Raw genomic sequence first — 20,478 nt, 5'->3', positions numbered from 1 at the left:
GCCCCGTGGGCACTTGGGGCATTCCCAGGGTGTGAGTTCCTCGGGCCGCCTGTCGCGGTGGCCTGGGGTTTTGGACGCTGCACGCGTGCCGTTTGGATGGCGGTTTGTTTGTGTCCGTCAGCTTGGCAGGAGTGGAGGCAGCCGCTTCTCAGGGCTTGGTTTGGCTGCCACTGTTGCCAGGAAAAGGAAGCTCCCAGCTGCCAACACAATTACCTTTGTTTCTTACATCCCCCTTCTTAATGTGGCAATTAAGTGCTTACCACTCTGCCTGGTGCCAAGGTAACCACCGAGGAGTGTGATGGGCACAGCACACAGCCCTCCCACAGCCTCAGTGCCGAGGCCAGGGAGGTGCTTGGAGGGCACCGGGTGGCCCTGGAATGCCTTGGGGCTTGGCTGTCAGGAATCTCCTAGGTAAAATTCCATAGAAGTCCTCCCCAGAGGTCACTCTGAAAGCCGACCATTCCTCCCTCCTGCTGCCTGAGAATGAGAACCTGAGAACCAGCTGCTGTGTTGCCAGTTTCCATGGGCCTGGAGTTGGGAAGGGGCGGAAGTGATTCACTCTGCCAACCCAGACTGAAGGTCTGTTAGCAACCCATCCTTCCTGAGGCTTTGCCCTCAGGCCATTTTTTTCTGGTCAAACTTAATGGGTGGGGAGAGGGGGGGAGATGAAAGCCAGGTGACTCTCCATAATAAGAGTCTTAGTTTTATAGCATGAAACCAACTAAAATTCAGGTATTTGCTGTTTCTTTTTTCTTGTGTGGGTTTTGTGGTATGAACTTGGTTATCTTGCTTGGGACTCCGTTGCAAGCCCTTGGGAAGGCCTGGTGCCTCTGCTTGGGGTCAGATTCGCAGTGGCTAATTGGGTGTGACACGATCCCAATGGATTGTTGATTTCAGCCTGGTACCCTACCTTGATGGCATGAGGTGCGTGTGGTCTGGAACTCGGAGTCCACGTATATTCTGGGATATACAGAGGTCAAGCGTGGGCCTGGGAAAAATTAAAGTTCCCTCGCAACTAATAATCATTGTCAAATTATCTTGATTGTCGATCTACAGTGTGGGGATGGAGTGGGTGGTAAAAGTGCCTCCTAATAGGGGCCTGGAAAGGGAGCCCTTTTCTCTGAAGGCTGGGCAGGAGGAATCCTCCTGGCTCAGGAGGTGAATTCTAGAACCACAATCCCTTCTCTGAAACAAGGGAAGAGAAGGTCCAAGGCTTTTTAGTTTGTTTTTCTGGCAAGGCTTTGTGGCCAGCACCACAGTCTCCAGCCCTCGCCCCATATCCATCTCCGAGCCAGAGGCAGTGATGGAAAATCATGACACGCAGCGTCTAGAGCTCTGCCACGCTCTTCCCTCCCGGTGGGACAGTGCTGGTCAGCAGCTTCTGAAGTCTTTCCAGTTCTGGCAAGGATGAGCCGGGTAGACAGCTTGGTCTTCCAAGTTCTTGTGCAAGACCAAAGGATGCCTTCTCCCTTGAGCACGAAGCCGAGTTAATGCAGTCACACCAGCTCAGCCCCGGGACGCCCTCCCTTTCCATGGGGTTTGCGGGTATTATGTGTTTAGTGCTCGGCAAGTCTGTCAGAACTCTGGGTATCGATGCATCTAATCAGGGGATTAATTACAACAATATGTGGAAGCGAAGAACGTGGGTCTCAACGTGACCAGCAAATGAAGGGCTTAATTATACGGAATCGGGCCCACGTCTGGCCTCTTTCTGACTTGGCTCACCTCGAATCAGTAGAGAAATAAAATTTCTTGCTGTGCTCAGGGGAGAGTCCTGTAATTTGTAGGAAGTGCTAGGGAACTGAGAGGCTGTAGATAAGGTGTAACTTTCACTAATAAAATATTAACAAGGACAATGAGTTTGGACCTATGGCCACTCACAGGAGAGGGCTGGGCATGTGCCCTGGCTTGCCCAGTTTTGCTTGCTCTTCTGAGCATTTTCCCACAGTTATCAGTGAACGAAATGGAATCCTACTCTGCTTTGAGTATGAAACATATTTCGGCTGAATTCCAAGGCAGGATCTATCACAAGATGTTTTTATTCTCGGAGGCGGCCTGCTGGGTTGCTATGTGAGCAGGAAGCTTTGCTTGAGTTATGAATGAAGCTCCCTTTTCCACACCGTGTTTGCCTTCACCTCGTAGGTGTCATTTCTTGGTGCGTGTGTTTCTGGCGGCATGGCATTGTTTGATTAATATGCTCTACTGTTCCTGACGTGGGGGTACCCGACCACCAGTGACGGTGCAGGGGGCACATAAAAGGGTTCCTGCGCCTTTTGTCCCTACCCCCTGTGGCTATATTTCTCCAGCGCCAAGATAGCTGAAAGTTTGTTTAAACCCTGGTGTTTCGTGAGACTGACCTCATCCAAAATTACAAACGAAGATTGGAATAAAAGTGAAGATTGGAATAAATGGGGCAGAATTTACTGATGGCTTGGATTTGGGGGCAGGTGGGATTCTGAGATAAGCCTGGAAGAGAAAAGGTGCCTTCCGTATAATAGCTGGCACCACGCCAGGGGCCAGGGAACTCGTTTCGCTAGCGAACTCGGATTATTCCTGGAATGTTAGATCTTATTGACAGATAAGTTTATCAATAAATATAACCCTCAAATGAGTGCTTATTTCTCCCTTTTGTACTTTCTTCCCCAGGGCCTGCCCCGCCCCCCTGCCCCCACCAGGCACCCCAAGTTAGGTTGCCGCCTTTGTCTTGGGAGTCTCTGCACCTACCCCCTCCTGCTTCCTAGAGTCACCTGATACTTGTGGGAGCCGAGATGGTCTCACACAGACAGGGCTTTCAAAGGGGTTCTGAAAAGGAAAAGGGGGCCTCCCTGGGGACTGCCCCACCAGGGCCCAAAGTGTAACCTTAGCAATACCCGGCCCTCCTGGATGGGCCCCCTCCCCCAGCACAAAGACCCGGTTAGGTTTGCTGAGAATAAATTCTTTGTGTGTGTTTCTCATGCAATAGAATTAGGGTCTGGAAAGTTGTGGAAAACTGTATGCTAAGTGCTCACCAATAGGTAGGTGGCATCTTCTGATGAAGGCTTAGAGCTGCCTGCAGGATGACCACTGTGGGTCCCCCCTCCGACCCCCGCCATCCCCCGCCAGATGAAAGGAGTCAGGCTGGGGTGGGTGCTGGAGTCGGGAGCGGGAGTTGGGTACCTTCAGTTCAATAGCAAAAGAATTTTCATTTCAGCTTTATGGTTTTGTTTGGTGGGGTATGTGGGGAGACCAGGAAAGTAGGTCACTGAGAGCTGACCCCTCTTTCTGAATACTAAGTGTCATTTATCTCTTTGCAGAGGTCCTACACTTTACTCGTGGAGGCGTGGGATTCCAGTAACGACACTCTCCGTAAGTATCACAGCGGAGAACTTGTCCAAGTGCACGTTTCTGGAAGAGCGGTGCTTGCCATGCAGTCCCTGTCTGAGCTGGACCTGTCTCCTGGGTGTCAGGGAACTTCAACCACCCCCCACATTTGCCCCCACCCCCTAGGTCGAGCCTCACAGTGGTGTCTTTTCCATGACTTCCCCTGGCCGTCTTGCTTAGACTATTAAGTGGCCAGGCCTGATTCCCAGTTAACTCGGTCCCTGAATATGGGACCTAGATTATCTTTGGGATAGAGATCTTAATGGTTTTACAACTTTAAAACCTTGTAGACGGCTAAAGGATCAAAGTAGTGACTTTTTAAAAGTCCATTTAAACTTTAAGTGAGCGTCTAATCTCTCATCGGAAAGATAAAGCCGGCAAAGGTGGCGCTGGTCTCTAAAGACCGACCTTGAATTTCACTCGGTGGGCAGGTGAGCTTCTAGCCGGTCCGGGTTTCCCACACTGCGCACCACAAACCTTTCATTGAAGCGGAATTCCAGAGCCTCCCAGCCATTGCACTTGCCTTGTCCCCTTGAGAAAGATGACTCTTGAGTGCAGGCTGCTTTTCAGAGGAGCGAGGGGTGGGTTTCGGTGGGGAAGCTGTGGAGGGCACCTATGGAAATCACAGCAGCCTGGCTTATAAGGTAGTCTTTGCTCTTTAGGGGAACTTAAAAATGGTTTCCCTCCCTCGCCGAAACTGCGAGTTCCCTTTTTGTCAGCAGGATCAGGGTGGCCGTCATCGGAAAACCTGATTCACGCAGAAATCTCAGTCTGCGCAGGAGGAGAGGTTGAGCCAACATTTGTCTTTGCCGTAGGTTCTCTGAATGCCTCATCCCTTTTGTTGCTCTGCCTCACTGACCCTTTCTTTGTGTTGTTGCTTCTAATGACATTTCCCCCACCCCCCTTTTCTCACCTGGCCTTTTTTTTTTTAAACTGATTCTGAGAATGGTGGATGCCCAGAGGGGGCCTGGTGAGGGCTTGGTATAGGTCAGATGGGCTGCTTCTGGGCTGTCTGGCTCTTTGGTTCGCCCGAGGCCACCCAGTCCTCGCTGAGCCTAAGAGTGCCAGAGGCTCCAGGCTGTTTGGCTCACTCCTTGCCTTGGCCCTGTGGACTTCCTCCCTGAGGGACACCCCTGGCCCACTGTGGGGTCGGGGTGTGTGACCAGCCTTGGTTGTGGCTGATGCCAGTCAGGATGCTGGACACCTGTTTGTTCTCTCCTCCCTCCCTTGTCACAGACGTTGGGATTGTGTGAACGTTATGTCACTGTGACCTGCTTACACTGGTAACTAAGCATTGGGGAGAAGAGGGTGGGGAAGGGAGAAATGGCTTCTTCAGAAACTGGTGGGCCGGCTAGGGACTTCCTGGGCCTTCCCTGGCCCCGCAGGTCAGGTAGCTGTTTCCTGGGAAGCTGGTGTGCATACAGAGCTGTCCATGGTTATGTGCATTTTGGGGTCGCCCCATTTTGGAGCTCGGGGGCATGGCATGTTTCATCTGTTGCTGGGGGTAGAGCCAGATCTCTGGGAGGGCACCAGGAGGACCTGGGGTAGGGAACGAGGGCTTGTGACCTGTACCCTTGAAGAGGGGGAGCCACAAAGCCCCCCTGACTGCAGGTCATTGAGGCTCACATTGTGAACCCCGATGAGGAAGGTGGGGTTTGCTGGGAGTGCGTTGTCTGCTTGCTTCTTCAGCCCTCTTGATGTTTTCAAGTTAATTGAATTCACATTCAGAGCCAAATTTGATATCTTCCCTCTCCAAAAGCAGATCCTGCCTTGAGCCCTTTATGGCTGACTGGTCAGCATTTGAACACCCAGTACTGTGTTCAAATCTGGAGGGGCGAACTGTATATATCCCTCTCTCAGCATCTATATCTAATCCACCTCCACGTTCTGGAAATCTTGTGTCCAAGACCTCCCCAGAATCCTGCCGCCTCCCACCATCTCCCCTGCTACTGCCCTGGTCCAAGTCGCCATCTGCTCACACCTGAACTCTTAACAGTAGCGGCTGAATTAGTCCACCCACATCTACTCTGGTCGGCCTCCCATGCTTTTTCCGTTCTCCTGCTATCTTGGTATTTCCAGAGCTTTGTCACCTTTACTGAGAGCTTCTTACTGTTCTTAAGACAGGTCTCTGTGGGCCCACAGGCCTTATAGCCCAGCCTTGTCTCCCTGCCACGTGGTCATCCATTGTGTTCTTATTCCAGTCATACCCCACCAGTCACCTTTGTCTTCACATTCTCGTGCCCAGTGCCTTTGCATATGCTTGTTGCTCTGCCTGGAATGTTTTGCTTTTCATTCTCTTCATCCTCTGTCCCTCCCAAGGGACTGTCCTCCGTGAGGGAAGATGCTGAGCGTGTGTAGCAACCTAAACAGAGGTGGCTCCTTTGGGGGAGGGGGGGCCCAATCAAGATGCAGACCTCCAGGCTACAGATTAGAGACAGAACCCTGAGTGGGGGAACAAAATCCCTTCGCACAGCAGCTCTGCGATGAGCCCTCACGAGCAGGGCATGGTCCAAACGAAGCCCAGGTGTGCTCATGTGTTGGAACGTGTTGTCTAAGGCTGGCTCTCCTGCCACCAGTCCTCCAGGGTCATTTCTGTTGCCTTTCGGGACTGCAATGTACAAGGGTAACATTTACCTTTCTGTCCCAGAGCAAATGGCTTCAGTTTATTACGCTGTTCACTAGATATGTAACTACAAGCAGGCATACTCAAGACCAGGGCTTGCTGCCCCGTCTGGGTTGGTAGGTTGGCAAGGTCTTAGGGTTATGCTCAGACTCGCCTCCCATTACCTCCTCCTTGGCCTGCAAGGCTGTTGTGGGCGCTTCGCGCTCCCCCTCCATGCAGTTGAAGATTGCAGGAAGGCTTGTTAATACCCTTTACAGTCACGAAGCTGGACTACCCCGTGATCTACCCCAGATACATGTTTAATGTGCCAAGCTGATAGGAAGTGTGATTCAGGCAGCTTAAAAGAAGCCGGCAGCAAACTTGCTCTCTGTAACCCAGATACCAGAAAGCATGTCACACACTCTCTGCCTCTTCGCTGTTAGGAAAAATGTGTCACGCAGGTGTGTAGTTATGCAGATCTGAGGATTCGGAAATAACACCTTCACCGTATTTCTTCCTGGAAATCTGTGGAAAGCACGCTAAGCTGTTGAGAATGACATGTCAGCCTGTGCCTTTAGGATTGGCTTGGACTCTTGTCGGGATTGTTTGTTGTTGATACCTGCCTGAGAGAACCTGGAGGCCTCTGAGCCATGGGGAGCGTGTTTAAATAATTCATTTAGTAAGAGCTCATAATCACATGGTAATAGCTCACTACACTTTTTAATTGAACCAGCAGAACAAACACACAGTTAATGGAGGACATTTTTGTCATTCTTCGGCCTGTGTTTATTTGCAAAACTGAAGTTAGTAAAGTGTTTTCTGCAAGTGGTTCTGTGCACGCTGGGGTGGAAGTCTGCAGGTATGTGGGCTTGTTCAAGGCTTGTCTTGCCCACACGACAGTTAAAGAAACCCAGAGGGTGCATAGGGCGATGTTGGAAGTGGAGTGTGGATGGAGCCACTCAGGCGTTCCTTCACTCCTGGTCACCTGCAGGGCTTGCATAGCCTCCTCAGTGCGCACAGGCCCTGGGCCTAGGAAAACAGGGGTGTGGGTGGGTAAGAATCACAAAGACATTGCAAGTAGGTCCTAACACAGTCTCTCCAAGGTGGCCTTGAATTTGACAAGGTGGTGAAGGGTTGGTGCTGGCAGGTTTAAGAAAACAAACACAAGACCAGGCTGCGGTGCTGACTTAGCGCCTTGCTTCCTCCTCACATCCCTCCCCTGAACTCCTGGCACCTGGTGCATACGGAGCTGCTTCAGTACCTGTCTCTCTCAAACTAGATTATCAGTGGCCTTGAGGCAAGAGCCACTTCTGTTCCTCCTGAGAGCTGCTTCAGCTCCAGCATTTTTCCTCAATGGGCACTCTTCAGCGAGCATGACTTGGCTCCAAAACCCTGTCAATCTGCCTCTTAACCGGGGTGAATTCCTTTTTCATCTGTCTTCTGGGCAACGGTGCAAGGTGCAGTACATCAAGTTCGTAGTCTTGCTGTTTAAATGCCAGCTGAAAAGGTGGTAATGGTCATCATTTTTAAAAAACATAACTCTACTCGTTGGCTTCCAATGAAGAGTTTGGAAGTAGATTCTCTCTAAAGCAAGACACAAACCTCTAAAACCAGAAGAGAGATCGCTAACCTTGACCTGGAATAATGAAATTTCTTTAAGAGCAGCATTCCATAGTGGGCTACTTCCTATAATGTATAAAGAGCTTGTGCAAATCAGCGTGACCAGCCATGCCCTAGAAGACTTGGTAAAGAAGAGAAACAGGTGACAGCTCACAGGAAGAGATGCAAATGATTTTGTAAACACGTGAATGGGCGCTCACCTTCACTTAATTAAATGCTAATTACAACGAGATGCTTCTTTACCTATCAGGCAGTGATCAGAAAGTTTGATAATAATGTTGGGAAACAGTTTCCTGTGCGGGTGGGAGGACAGACTGACAGGACTTCATTGGCGGTAGTTTGTGGTTGTCTGGGATTGTGGACGTCCTCTGAGTCAGCACTTCCGTTTCTAGGTTCTTTTCTTACTGATCGAACCACACACGTGGCAGATATGTTCGAGAGTGTTCAATGTGGCTTTGATTAATAGCCAAAGGCCAAAACAACCTTATTGCACATATGTCAGAACTAAATAATTTATTTGTATTTCCAGACAGTGAAATACTACACACTCATTAAAAAGGTCAATAAATGGCATCAGCAGTTGCCACTGGGGATGGGGGTTTTCATTTTCTGCCCTCTTTGTACTGCTTGGATTTTGCACCCTGTGCACTTATTGTTACAAATAGCCAAACGGTCAGGGAAGAAGGCTCTGATGTGAACGTTAACGCAATTGATCTTTTTCCTTTGCCCGTAGAACCGGACAGCATCATTGAAAAGGCTTCTCACTCGGGCATGATCAACCCCAGCCGGCAGTGGCAGACCCTAAAGCAGAACACGGGGGTGGCCCACTTTGAGTATCAGATCCGCGTCACCTGCGATGACTATTACTATGGCTTCGGCTGCAATAAGTTCTGCCGACCCCGAGATGACTTCTTTGGGCATTATGCTTGTGACCAGAATGGCAACAAGACTTGCATGGAAGGCTGGATGGGCCCCGAATGTAACAGAGGTAGGTGGGGTATGCCGGCTGGGTTAACCAGCTCTGGGTGGCTGTCGCTTTTGGTGGCAAGTTCTCACCCCACCTGTGATCAGGTGGCTATTTTAGGTGGGGTGAGATTTTGGTTTTTTTTCTGTTCCCTACCCACCAGCTGCTTTTAGGATTGTCTGCTCACAGGTCACAGCTTTTCCTCCTCTGAGCATTGTCGTGGCCAAGCAGGGGCCACTCCATGTCCCATCCCTGAAGCTCTGTCTAAATCAGTGACATGTCCCCTCTGTCTAAATCTGCTACAATTCATGCTCCAGAGCGTCTCCTGGGATCAGGCTGAAGCCAGACTCCAGCTGAGACCATGTCCTTGCTCAGCTCCTACCACCGCCCCATCTGTTGCCCTCCCCGCTCTCCCCTGTACCCGAGACCCCTTCTCAGGCTCTGCTTTCAAGGAACCTGACCCGAAACAGATACCAAGGTGGGACTGTGTTAACCCAGTCAATGTCTGAGCAGATGATCCCTCAGCTCATGAGCTGAGCCCCTGAGCTCAGGGTGGCCTTATAGCAAACTTTCACTGGGCATCTCTTAGGGCTGTGGCATTGAGGGAGGAGCGAGTGGTGAGCCGGAGTTTTCATACATGGGTATAACTGAAGCCATCCTCGATAGCACAGGCACATCTCGGAGATACCACGGTTCGGTCCTGGACCACCACAATAAAATGAGTGTTGCAATAATCCCGGTCTTAATCTTTTTGCTGGTGGAGGATCTTGCCTTCAATTTTGTAAAAAAATAAAAAAGAAACCCCACATCTGTGAAGCACAGTAAAGAGAAGCACGTAAAACGAGGTCTGCCTGCATAAGCTTTGCAGCTGTGCTACCTACTGTCCCAGCCCCTCCTAGAACCAGTGAGTTATCACATGCACAGACATCCACAGAATTCTCTGTGGTCCTTATACCATTAAAAATCCTAAGGCATAGCAAACTGGTGGGTAATTCCAGTTAACCACAATAGGCCCTCACGGACATTAATGTGCTCGCTCATTCCGCATAAATTTGATAAATCTTTTTAAGATATACTCAAATTAAAAACAAATATTTGAGCTGTGGTTGAGGGGCAGGGCAGAGAGAGGCATTTGCAGGTCTCTGTGGCCGTATTGTTTTCTTCAATAACAGGACAAGAGTTTTAAAAGGATGGCATTTCTGGGACTCAAATGAAAGACAGAATTGATAAATATGTTTTAAGTAGTTGGTGTTCTAAAAAACCAATAACAGGTTTATCTGTTTGGTATTTTTTATGTCAATTTTTTTTTTTTTAAATAAAGGCAGCAGAATTGCTTTGTGAGGATACTTTACAAAAGTACCAACCGATCTGGTGCTGAATGGGCCAAATGAAGGCAGCCTGGTTCGCTTTGTTAATCCCACAGGATTTTTGAGACACCGGGCATTTGCGGGGAGCATTAAGGAGGCCGGGTCTCATCTGAACTCTGCCCTGATGGGACAGAGTGGGTGAGACGAGGAAGGATTACACCTCCCTTTTTTCTTTTGTCAAGGGTGGGAATTGACAAGGGAGCAGGATAGCTATTGTTCAGAGAGACTGGATAAAGGTCCCCTTCCCCCATCAGCTTGCCTGCATTTTTGTCCCCAAACAGTATCATGTTTTGAGGATCTGCTAGCGTGGCCTTGAAGTTTAAAGCTGGATTTGTTATTTGGGCACCTCCCATCTTCCTCTCTTTACAATGGACTTGATATGCGTTCTCTTAAAGTCGTGGATTTTGTAGGCTTAACTAGGCCATTCTCATGGCTGTGGCGGTCCAGAAGCGGGCAGGGTACTGATGCAGCCTTCTGTGTTTCTTACAGCGATTTGCCGACAGGGCTGTAGTCCCAAGCACGGGTCTTGCAAACTCCCAGGTGACTGCAGGTAAACAACTACACTGTTTTTCTGTTGTTGATTTTTTTGTTATTCTAATAATTATTTTTGTGATGCAAGCAGGGGGACTGACTTGACTGTGAATATGTTTCTTTGGAGAACAGGAAAGCTTACAATTCAAATAGGCACATCCGAAGCTTATTAAATTATACCAGCTGTCCGGTGGAATGCACACACTCCTCATAGGAAAAAAAAAAAAGAAAAAAAGGAAACACTTAGGAGCATACTCGGTGACTTCATGGACTAACTCTTCTGTAAATTGATAACATGTTTTTTGTAATCTTCCCTCAACGTGCTAATGGACTAGATGGAGGGATGTGGGTACGTTCCTTTGCCTGTGTATCCGTCCCCCCCGCACCCTCCCGCCCGGTTTTCCATCTCCCAACCCTCCCCCACTTTTCCCATCAATAGGGAACATGGAGCATTCTTTAGAATGGGATTAGTACAATCTCCTGGCCCCTCTGCAGGCGGGAGACAGGCCGGTGCTGAGAGGTTAATGGCTGTGCTGGAATCTTGTCAGTTGAGCCTGATGAATGTAGACTTTGCTGCTGGCCTTTGAAGTCTGTTCTTTTATGGTCCCAGACAATGCAGAAGCCAAAGCGAGACCTACCCCGACTGCCTCACTGCTTCGTGATTACAGTTTTGGGAACTTTTTGAAATGCACATTATGCCAATTTGGGAAAGGCTTCCTTCAGGAAATATTGTTGCTGCTGTGGCATTTTGACACAATCTCACAATTTACTCTGCCTCTTCCCAAGGATTAGCAGATTTAATGTGACACTACCTGGGTCCTTTGGGCCTGTCACTTTTGCCCCCAGAGCTACCCTGGTTTGAGCCAAGGGAAGCTTACAACATGTGTAAGCCAATGTTACATGGGGCCCTGTCCCAAGGCAGACCCTGAGTCCATAGGTTGGGGGTGGGCCCAAGTCTCTTCTCTGCATGTTTGACAAGCTCCTGCACGCTGCTGTGGCTGGTGGGACCCTACTTTGGGAATCACTGTCCCCAAACTCCAGGACTCCTGAGTGGAATCCCCCAGATTAATCAGGGAACCGTCAAAATGCAGATTCCTGGGCACCACCCCACAGACACGAATCTCAGCCTCTGAGTTTGGCCCAGGAATCTGCATTTTGAGAAGCCAGCCCCATGATTTTGCTGCTCAGATTTTGAGAACTGCTGCTTGATAGTTATCTGTGGCCTTTGGGAACCCCACCCCTGCATCTGTTCCCCATCCAGGCAGCAGGGAGCACTGGGCTCTGAGGCTGGCAGCTGAGGTGGGAATGAAGGCAGCTGGAAGTAAAAGAAAAACAAACCTGAACAGTGTCTCTCCCTGCACTTCAGAAGAATACGATTATTTTCTGGAAAGCTGAGGGGTTTGCAGACTAACCCCCAGAGGTGGCGGCTGACTGTAGGTCTGACAGCATTGCTGTCAAATGTTGAGCTGGCGTCCACCTCCTTCAGCTCTCTAATTAAGGGTGTTCTGGAGAAAGTCAGCTCAGCAGTGCCATTAGCCACTCTGGGCCTGCTCTGCGCTCAGATGGGTATCAGGGAGGCCAGCCGCGATTTCTGCTACTGTCATCAGAATGAACGCGCGGCGCAGGGGAGGGCCCTCCCAGCCAGAACAACAGGCTTTGTCTCCAGAATTTAGCCCTTTCTCTTTCGGAGTCTCACCTCCCACTCCCTGCCCAGACACGCACCAGTGCCCTTATTTACTTAAGGTGCGACTTTCCCACACGTCATTTGCATAGTCTCTCAACCCATCTCCTTCTCCCTGCCTTGAAGGAAAATCAAAACAGAACCTTCTAGCTGGGGAAGTTCAGGTTGTGCCCTGCACCAGAAATAGTGGAATGGCAAGTTACCTGGAAGCTGTCTTTTGGATTATGTATTACAGAGGTGGCTGTGTGGTTTTTTTTCTCTTCCACATGAGAAAACTTGATGGGTCCTGTAGTTCCCAGGTCGACTTAGAGTCCTTTTCCTGGGCGCATATGCGTGCTTTATTGCAAGCCTGCCAATAATATCAAACTTAATTATGAATCATCATGTGAGGGAAGTCACTTCAATTTCTCATGAGAACCTTAATCATATACTATTAAACTGGGATAACTTTGTGATGCCTCTTTTAGGGTCAGTATTTTTATTTGTTTTCTTTTGAAGTCATCCATGGCCTCTTGTGGTCTCTCTTTTTTTTTTTTTTTTTTTTTATGCTTGGGGATCCAGCTCTCATTAATTAGGAGGTGAGGTTGGGTCCTCAGCTGCCTCTTCTTGCTTTTATTAGACAAACTGAAGAGGTATAACCTTAATTTGAAAGGGAAGACGAGAAGGTGATTAGAATATTGCTACTTTCATGTCAGTTTCCTCTTAATATCTTTCAAGCTAAGAATATCACTTTTTAATCAAATGGGTCCCCTCCACCTCCCACTGACTTGGATGTTCAGTTTTTAAAAATGTCTATCGGATGATTTATCTCGCTTCTTTAATGGTCACTTGTTACCTAGACTGATGTTTAATGTTACATAAACCAGAATCCTGTGTCCGATTAATATTGAACCACGAATTCCAGTGGCTCTCTGGATGGGGTGTGGCCCACTTGGTGGAAGTTGGGAAGCAGGCAGTCTTCTCGGCCGTGGTGATTAGCTGTTAGCCGGGTCCCTAGAATTTTCCCATGACAAGCATTTGCTAGCCTGCCTCCCGCTTTCTGGAAACCAAAGCCTTTCCTCTGGGGGTGCCTGTTCTCCACAGTTACAGCTGAGCAGCTCAGCACGGGGGGTGGTTCCGACCATGTCATTTCCCAGGTCCTGGTATGGAAACACTTGCCTCACCCTACCTTCCTTCCACCCTCAGGCTGGCCCAGCCCCCCTCCTGCTTGAAAGCTTGATTTTTGAGAAGGCAGTTAAAGTTTCAGAAGGCTTGAAACTTGAGGGGGGAGTGGTTGAGACCCTGCCCTCTCTCCCATCCCAGGTGAAGGTTTATGTTTGTGTTTTTGTTTGGGGATCAAAGGCACCATTTGGCCTCGAAAGAGTCCGATTAATGAGGCGCTTAGAAAGGTAACTCAACTCCCTTCCCCAATAGTAGATAAACTGAATTGACCTTTTTTTTTTTCTTTTTTTTCTTTTTTGGCAAAGTGAGAAATAACTATAACATAAATTAGCATAAGCAGCCATAGTCGTGGGTCATAAATTATCTATGGAATTGGTTCGGAGAGCTGTTGCTTCCCTCATCCTCCCTGCAGGATCGGGTTTGGGGATTCTACCCTCCTCTTTGCCAAAAGAGGTGCCCCTTTCCCTCCTTGTTTGATTCCATAAAGCCTCATCGTGAGGCTGTTTCCTGCCGCACTTGGTGTCCTGTTGCATTTTTGTGTGCTGGGGTCGTGACTCACTGTTTAGACAAAGGGCTGAGCCAAGCTGCTGTGTAAAATTGCCCAAAGTGCTGTGTTTGCGGAGACTTTCACATGGCTATTGTTGTCACCAGAGAGTCCTTCCTTTCCCTCTATAGTCAGCCCTGGGCTTGATTTATTCCACCCTCGGCTCATTCCTGGGAGCCTGAGAAGAGTGGCTTTGTGCATGCAGGGCAGCCCCACACTGGCCTCTCTCCCCAACAGCCCTCCCTTTGTCATGCGTCGCCTGGGAGGGGACCTTGGCCCAACTATGAAAATGTTTGTTTAGAGGGAGCCCCAGACAAACCTTGAGAGTCTAAAATCCTGTCCCCAAAAACAAAACAGAAAAAACCCTGCGCTCTGCAGCCTGGTCTGGTAATGGCACCGACCTCCCTGAATGTTGTAGAGGCTAAAGGAGGGTGTGCTGTCTGTCCCCAGGTGCCAGTATGGCTGGCAGGGCCTGTACTGTGACAAATGCATCCCGCACCCGGGGTGCGTCCACGGCACCTGCAACGAGCCCTGGCAGTGCCTCTGTGAGACCAACTGGGGCGGACAGCTCTGCGATAAAGGTATGCCTCGGGGAGGGGCCCCTGAGGATGGGATGTTGGGGAAGGAGCATGAGGTCTTGGGGGTGGGATGGTGGTCATTTGGCTTTATTATTTCCTTATGTTTATTTGTAGGGTGTCTTTTAAATTATGAATCAGGAATCTGCTTAAATTTGCCTTTAGGCTCCAGTTTTGGGTTTTTTTCCCCTTTTTTATTAAGGGATAATTGACATGCAATAGTAGGGGTACAGCACAGTGATTTGCAGCCATTGTGAAATGGTCCCCACAATAAGTCTGGTGACCATCTGCCCCCTTACAACGTTAATACAATGTTATCGACTCTTCGGCGCTACATCCCCGTGACTTATTCATGACTTCCGGCATTTAAAAGAAGGGGACTAGAAGCGCAGCGGGTTGGCAGTCTTTACATCGCTGAGCCACTGACTTCTTTGGGATCTTCTTGGCAGATCTCAATTACTGCGGGACTCACCAGCCGTGTCTCAATCGGGGAACGTGTAGCAACACGGGTCCTGACAAGTACCAGTGTTCCTGCCCTGAGGGCTATTCAGGACCCAACTGTGAGATTGGTAAGTGGTCCAGGCGGAATGAGATCCCTTTGCTTAATGATTTTGTAACTCGGCTTTAAGAAATACACTTAAGGACTCATAAAAAGATGAGCATATCCTCCAAAGTGAAGACTTGCCATCTCAGCAGTCCTGTGGGTCTTTGAAACTTCCTTCAGGTCGCACTCGTGTTTTGGGTGATGCACAGGGGCCGTGGGAGGCAGTTTGTTTGTAATGCCACGACCCCAACTCTAAGATGCCTAGGGATGTGGCTGGAAATAGCGAGAGAGATGACTTCCTTTCTTCCCCAGACACAGCAGGCTTATATCACACACTTGCTTTTAGTTTTTGAAACGACCTTGAGCTGGTGGCCCGGGTGTGGGGAGAGGGTGTCGGTAACGTCCCTTGCTGATTGCCATCCTGGTCTTTGCAGCGGAGCACGCCTGCCTCTCTGATCCCTGCCACAACAGGGGCAGCTGCAAGGAGACCTCCCTGGGGTTTGAGTGTGAGTGTTCTCCGGGCTGGACCGGCCCCACGTGCTCCACAAGTAAGTCGAGTTTCGGCCTGTGTCCTTTCTAGAGGGTCATTGTGTGGAGGTTCGGGGTCGGGCAGATACCTGGGCTCGTGGCCCAGTGTGAGGTCTTAGTGAGGGGGTGTCCTGGTGGGAGGGGATGCATGCAGCCTGCAGTCTGGTGGGGAGTATGTCTTGAGCTCCTGGCCTTTGTCCTTGGAAGTCCCCCCATCCTCCCTGATAAGTGAGCACACGTGTCTGCTACTGAAAGAAATGGGCTCCCGGCATAGCTCCTAACTTTGCATGTGCTCCCTGAAGCTCTGCTCCTCCAGATAGAATCAGGGAGCATCTCTCTGCACGGGAGGTCATTACCCCTGAATTTTGTCATGAGAGCAGGTGGCCCTGAAAGAGGGACTCGGGCTATAGAGCCAGCATGGCTGCCATATTGGGCTGCCCATCAGAGCCACTGGGTGCTTGACAGTACAGTGCTCCGTGTCCCCCAGTTTCCCTTCGGAATTAGGGAGTCATATCCTTTAACAAGCCACGGATTTCTGAGGTGCAGCCAGGCCAGAGAAAACCACTGTCATCAGCACCCCGAGGGCAGCAGGCAGCACGGTTGAGGATGTGGGTTCTGGGGTCGGATGGCCTGGCTGACACCGTGGCCTCCACCCATCACTTGTGGGACTCTGACCACAGAACTTCCCCGTGCCCTGTTTAAACGGGCTAGCGGCAGTGCCCATCTCCTGGGGCTGTGAAGACTCGGTGAGTGAATTCACGGAGAGAGCCTCATAAGTGGGCAGTGGATGAGTGGTTAAGAGGCCTCCACAGTGCAGTGCTGAAGTGGGGCGTGGGGCCCCCAGGCATGTTGTTTTGGGACAACTCTGAGCAAATACGAAGACTAAGCTTTTCCACCATGAAAGAAGAGTTCTTTTTCCTTAGTTGTTCTTAGCTTCCTCTGAGCCATGATGAAACTTTTCTTTAAAAATAGCCCAGGGGTTGATGCTCTGGGGATCCCTGCCTGCTTAGGTTGGGGATTAAATGATCTGGGGCAGTGGGGGATTTAAAGCTAAAATCAGTCCCTTACAGCAGGTGTCTGGCTGTTCAGTGAAGGCCCCTCATGTGGTATTAAATTGTCTTAATTGTCAAACGGATTGAGATTAAATTGCCAACCCTCTTCCATTTTTCTCAGACATTGATGACTGTTCTCCAAATAACTGTTCCCATGGGGGCACCTGCCTGGACTTGGTTAATGGATTTAAGTGTGTGTGCCCACCCCAGTGGACTGGCAAAACGTGCCAGTTAGGTAAGCAAGTGCCTGCCCCAAGGTTGGCTTTGATCATCAGAGCCGTTGAGGCAGATGAGCATGTGGCCCACGGTGTGAGTCTGCACACATCATACTTGAAAAGTAATTTATTATCGAGAGTCCAGCCGGCCGGCCGGCCTGGGAGAAGGCGTTCGAATGCAAATGGCCGAGCTCTTTCAGGCCCTGTGGGAAAGTGGTGGGACTCCTTGAACCATGTCAATCGTCTGTCCGAGGAGTGTTCAGCTGGGCTCCAAACGGGGATGATCTCATGAGGAATGAGCTGTCTGCATTCTTTTTGCCACATTTAAATCCCAGCAACTAGGCGGTGCCAGGTTTTGCACAGAAATGCCTGGTGGCTTTCTGCTGTTCTGCGGGGGCCCCTTGTTCACCAGCAGCCAGAGTTACCCATTAGCATTCCTTATTGGATAATGACTAGGGAGAGGGATCTGAAGCTCAAAAGAGAGGGCACCTAGGATCTGTTACTTAGCTTATTAAACTGTCTCCTATTTTAGACAAATGATTGGGGCAGTGTTTGGGGGAGGGAAGGGACCTGGGGGAGTAAAACTCCTTTCCTCGCTGCTCATCCTCATTTTCTTTCAGATGCAAATGAGTGTGAGGCCAAACCCTGTGTCAATGCCAAATCCTGTAAGAATCTGATTGCCAGCTACTACTGTGACTGCCTCCCAGGATGGATGGGCCAGAACTGTGAGATCAGTGAGTGACTTTGTTTTGATTGTGACTTTCATGACACATGGGTGTTGAAGGCGTTTGCCAGTCCATGGAAGACTAGAGTGGTAAAAGGAACACCTGGTGGAGGAAATGTTTTAGAAGAGGGAGTGATCAGTGCAGAAATGGAAACATGGCGTTTATCAGGGCCATTAGCCGGGGGAAGGGCCCCATGCTGATAAGATGGCTAAAACAAGGTGAAGTTTCACCAGCTCAGTCTTGGGAGAATGAGGGAGGGTTCCCACCCAGGGCAGTAACCTTATCTCGCTGGAAGCTCACAGGAAATCTGATTTGAAGGGTTTATCTGTTTGGACAGAGAAGGCTTTTCAATTAAGCCCAATTTCAATGTAAATTGCCTCTTTAATATGATGGCTTGTTGTTGTTTTTTAGATATTAATGACTGCCTTGGCCAGTGTCAGAATGACGCCACCTGTCGGGTATGTAAATCTTCACTTAAATCGAAACCTTAATGATCAAAAGCCAACTTAAGATTGATGTGACCCTGGGAGAGCTCGGGAGGTTTAAAAATGCAGGTGAAAGTGAGTCTCTGGAAGTTTCCCCTGGGCCCGAGTTACCCCAGCCTTCGGGAGTCATCTCCAAGGCACGTTTTGGGAGGCGCGGCCCTTGGCTAGTCTAGTGAATCAGCTGAGCCTCAATAGTTGTGCTAAACCGCAACAGCCCTGTGTTGTGGATACATAGAAAGAAAGCCTGTGTTTCTCCCCCTCCTTCTCCTCTTCCAGGATTTGGTTAATGGTTATCGCTGTATCTGTCCACCTGGCTATGCAGGCGACCACTGTGAGAGAGACATCGATGAATGTGCCAGCAACCCCTGTTTGAATGGGGGTCACTGTCAGAATGAAATCAACAGATTCCAGTGTCTGTGTCCCACTGGTTTCTCTGGAAACCTCTGTCAGGTGAGCCGTGCTGGAGCCTCTGGCCGAGTTTTTACAGGGAGTCTCCTCCTGCTCCCCCCTCCCTGCTTCCCCCTCTCCTTCCCTTCCCTTCACTTTCTCCCCCTCCCCTCACTCCACTCTTGACTCTGTGAAATCTGTTAACCTCCCATTGGCTAGGGATCTCCACTAGACAAACGCTGGTGGAGAGAGACGGAGTGGTTTTCTTGGTAGTGTCAGTAGCCTGTCCATTTCATCCCTGCCACTCAGCCCTCTCTGATTCTGCTCTGCTCTTTCCAGTGTCCACCTGGACAGTCTCTAGGACCTAGCTGTGTGTTATGCAGACTGTTCTGACAGAAGCAGATGAAGGGGTCAGATTCTAGTGTCCGCTGCCCCCGAGACAGTATAATCACACCTTTGTCTTCCTGTTTCCTCTCCCGCTGCCCTGCTCCTGCTCCTTGCAGCTGGACATAGATTATTGCGAGCCCAACCCCTGCCAGAACGGTGCCCAGTGCTACAACCGTGCCAGCGACTATTTCTGCAAGTGTACCGAGGACTACGAAGGCAAGAACTGCTCCCACCTGAAAGACCACTGCCGCACGACCCCCTGTGAAGGTACCTCCCTCCCCCGGCTCCTGGCCTGTGTCCGAGGCTCGCTCCTCTGTCACTGCCCCTTCATACTCTGGGAACTGGTGTAAGTGAGGAGATCAAACCCCTAATCTGACTGCTCGGGGAAGTCAGAACACATGGAAGCAATCGAGTCGGGCCTGCCTGTGGGAGAACCATGCCTGCAAGTAGCCCAGGGGAGAGAATGAAGCTCACTTAGCATTCCTCATCTGGGGTGGGCTGATCTGCAACGCTGAGACAAATTCCTCAGAGCAGCACTCTCAGGAAGACTCCTGTGGCAGTGGAATGTCCCGTGTCTGTGCTGTCAGGCACAGTAGCCATAGGCCACGGGGTGTGTGGCCAGTGGAGCATTTAGAGTGTAACTCGTGCAGCTAGAAACTTTTGTTTAGTTTCACATGGTTTAAATTTAAGTAGCCACGTGTGGCTCATGGCTGCTGAATGAGGCATAGCCTTGCAGGTTCTGGAAGTGTGTCCTTCAGAGCCCACTTTGAGCACGATGCAGTGGGGAGCGAAGCTGGCAGTGGTTCTCAACCTTCCTAATGCCGCCACCCTTTAATACAGTTCCTCATGTTGTGGTGACCCCCAACCATAAAATTATTTTTGTTGCTACTTCATAACTGTAATTTTGCTACTGTTATGAATCGTCATGTAAATATCTGATATGCAGGATGTATTTTCATTGTTTGCTACCCACAGGTTGAGAACCACTGTAAGAGACGTCCCAGGTGGGAGGAGAGGGACCCTCAGGCATATAGGCTTTGCTAGCCACATCGGGGAAACGTGCCCTTAACAAACTCAAATTTAAATGTTCCCGTCGGCCTGGCATCTGATGCTGTCACAGTGTGACCTGGCATGCTGCCAGAGGCTTGGCCCCCAGGTGCCTCTTGATTCCTTACCCTCATTACCAAAGGTGCCTGTCACTAGGAGCGCAGGTTTGGCGTACGTCCTTGGCGTGAGAACGCCGTGTCCTGTGGGTCAGCGGCCATAGTCTGATCCCGAGTGTGTCTTCTAGTGATTGACAGCTGCACGGTGGCCATGGCCTCCAACGACACGCCTGAAGGGGTGCGGTATATTTCCTCCAACGTCTGTGGTCCCCATGGGAAGTGCAAGAGTCAGTCGGGAGGAAAATTCACGTGTGACTGTAACAAAGGTTTCACCGGGACGTACTGCCACGAAAGTAAGACCCTCTCCCTGCCTCTGCCCAGCTTGGGGGGGTGCCATTTGTGTCTAAGTTGTTTCCATGGAGACGAGTGAAGGTTTGCAGTTCTATCCAGGATCTACAAGACTGAGTGTGTTTAACTTTTGATCATGGATGCTGCCTCGCCTTCAGCACATTCATCTTAGAATGTTCTGGAATTCTTGTAGTTCGGGTGGTCTCGCTTTCTGCGGGAATTTCTTCCCCACACCCACGGAGCAGCTTAGCCTGTGAGGGCATTAGATAACAGGGACAGTGCTCAGGAGAGTCCTGCCT

General features: G+C 50.0%; 1 protein-coding gene across 5 annotated transcripts in view; it reads left to right on the top strand.

Annotated features, from left to right (window-relative positions):
• Positions 1-20,478, top strand: part of JAG1 (jagged canonical Notch ligand 1) — a 35,201-nt gene that overhangs the window by 6,582 nt on the left and 8,141 nt on the right. Inside the window, exons 3-14 of one of the 5 annotated variants that reach the window (XM_036323477.1) lie at positions 3,294-3,345; positions 8,316-8,570; positions 10,403-10,463; positions 14,281-14,411; positions 14,855-14,974; positions 15,384-15,497; positions 16,651-16,764; positions 17,365-17,478; positions 17,881-17,927; positions 18,231-18,404; positions 18,845-18,995; positions 20,020-20,184. In XM_036323477.1, the coding sequence (XP_036179370.1) occupies positions 3,294-3,345; positions 8,316-8,570; positions 10,403-10,463; positions 14,281-14,411; positions 14,855-14,974; positions 15,384-15,497; positions 16,651-16,764; positions 17,365-17,478; positions 17,881-17,927; positions 18,231-18,404; positions 18,845-18,995; positions 20,020-20,184 (1,498 nt within the window). The remainder of the gene's footprint in view (positions 1-3,293; positions 3,346-8,315; positions 8,571-10,402; positions 10,464-14,280; positions 14,412-14,854; positions 14,975-15,383; positions 15,498-16,650; positions 16,765-17,364; positions 17,479-17,880; positions 17,928-18,230; positions 18,405-18,844; positions 18,996-20,019; positions 20,185-20,478) is intronic. The other 4 variants (XM_036323478.1, XM_036323479.1, XM_036323480.1 and 1 more) reach the window with 4 other exon arrangements.

Source organism: Myotis myotis, unplaced genomic scaffold, assembly GCF_014108235.1.
Source record: "Myotis myotis isolate mMyoMyo1 unplaced genomic scaffold, mMyoMyo1.p scaffold_m19_p_9, whole genome shotgun sequence".
Taxonomy (NCBI): Eukaryota; Metazoa; Chordata; class Mammalia; order Chiroptera; family Vespertilionidae; genus Myotis; species Myotis myotis.
Note: the sequence above shows the minus strand (reverse complement) of the source record. Positions and strands in the feature narration are given on the sequence as shown.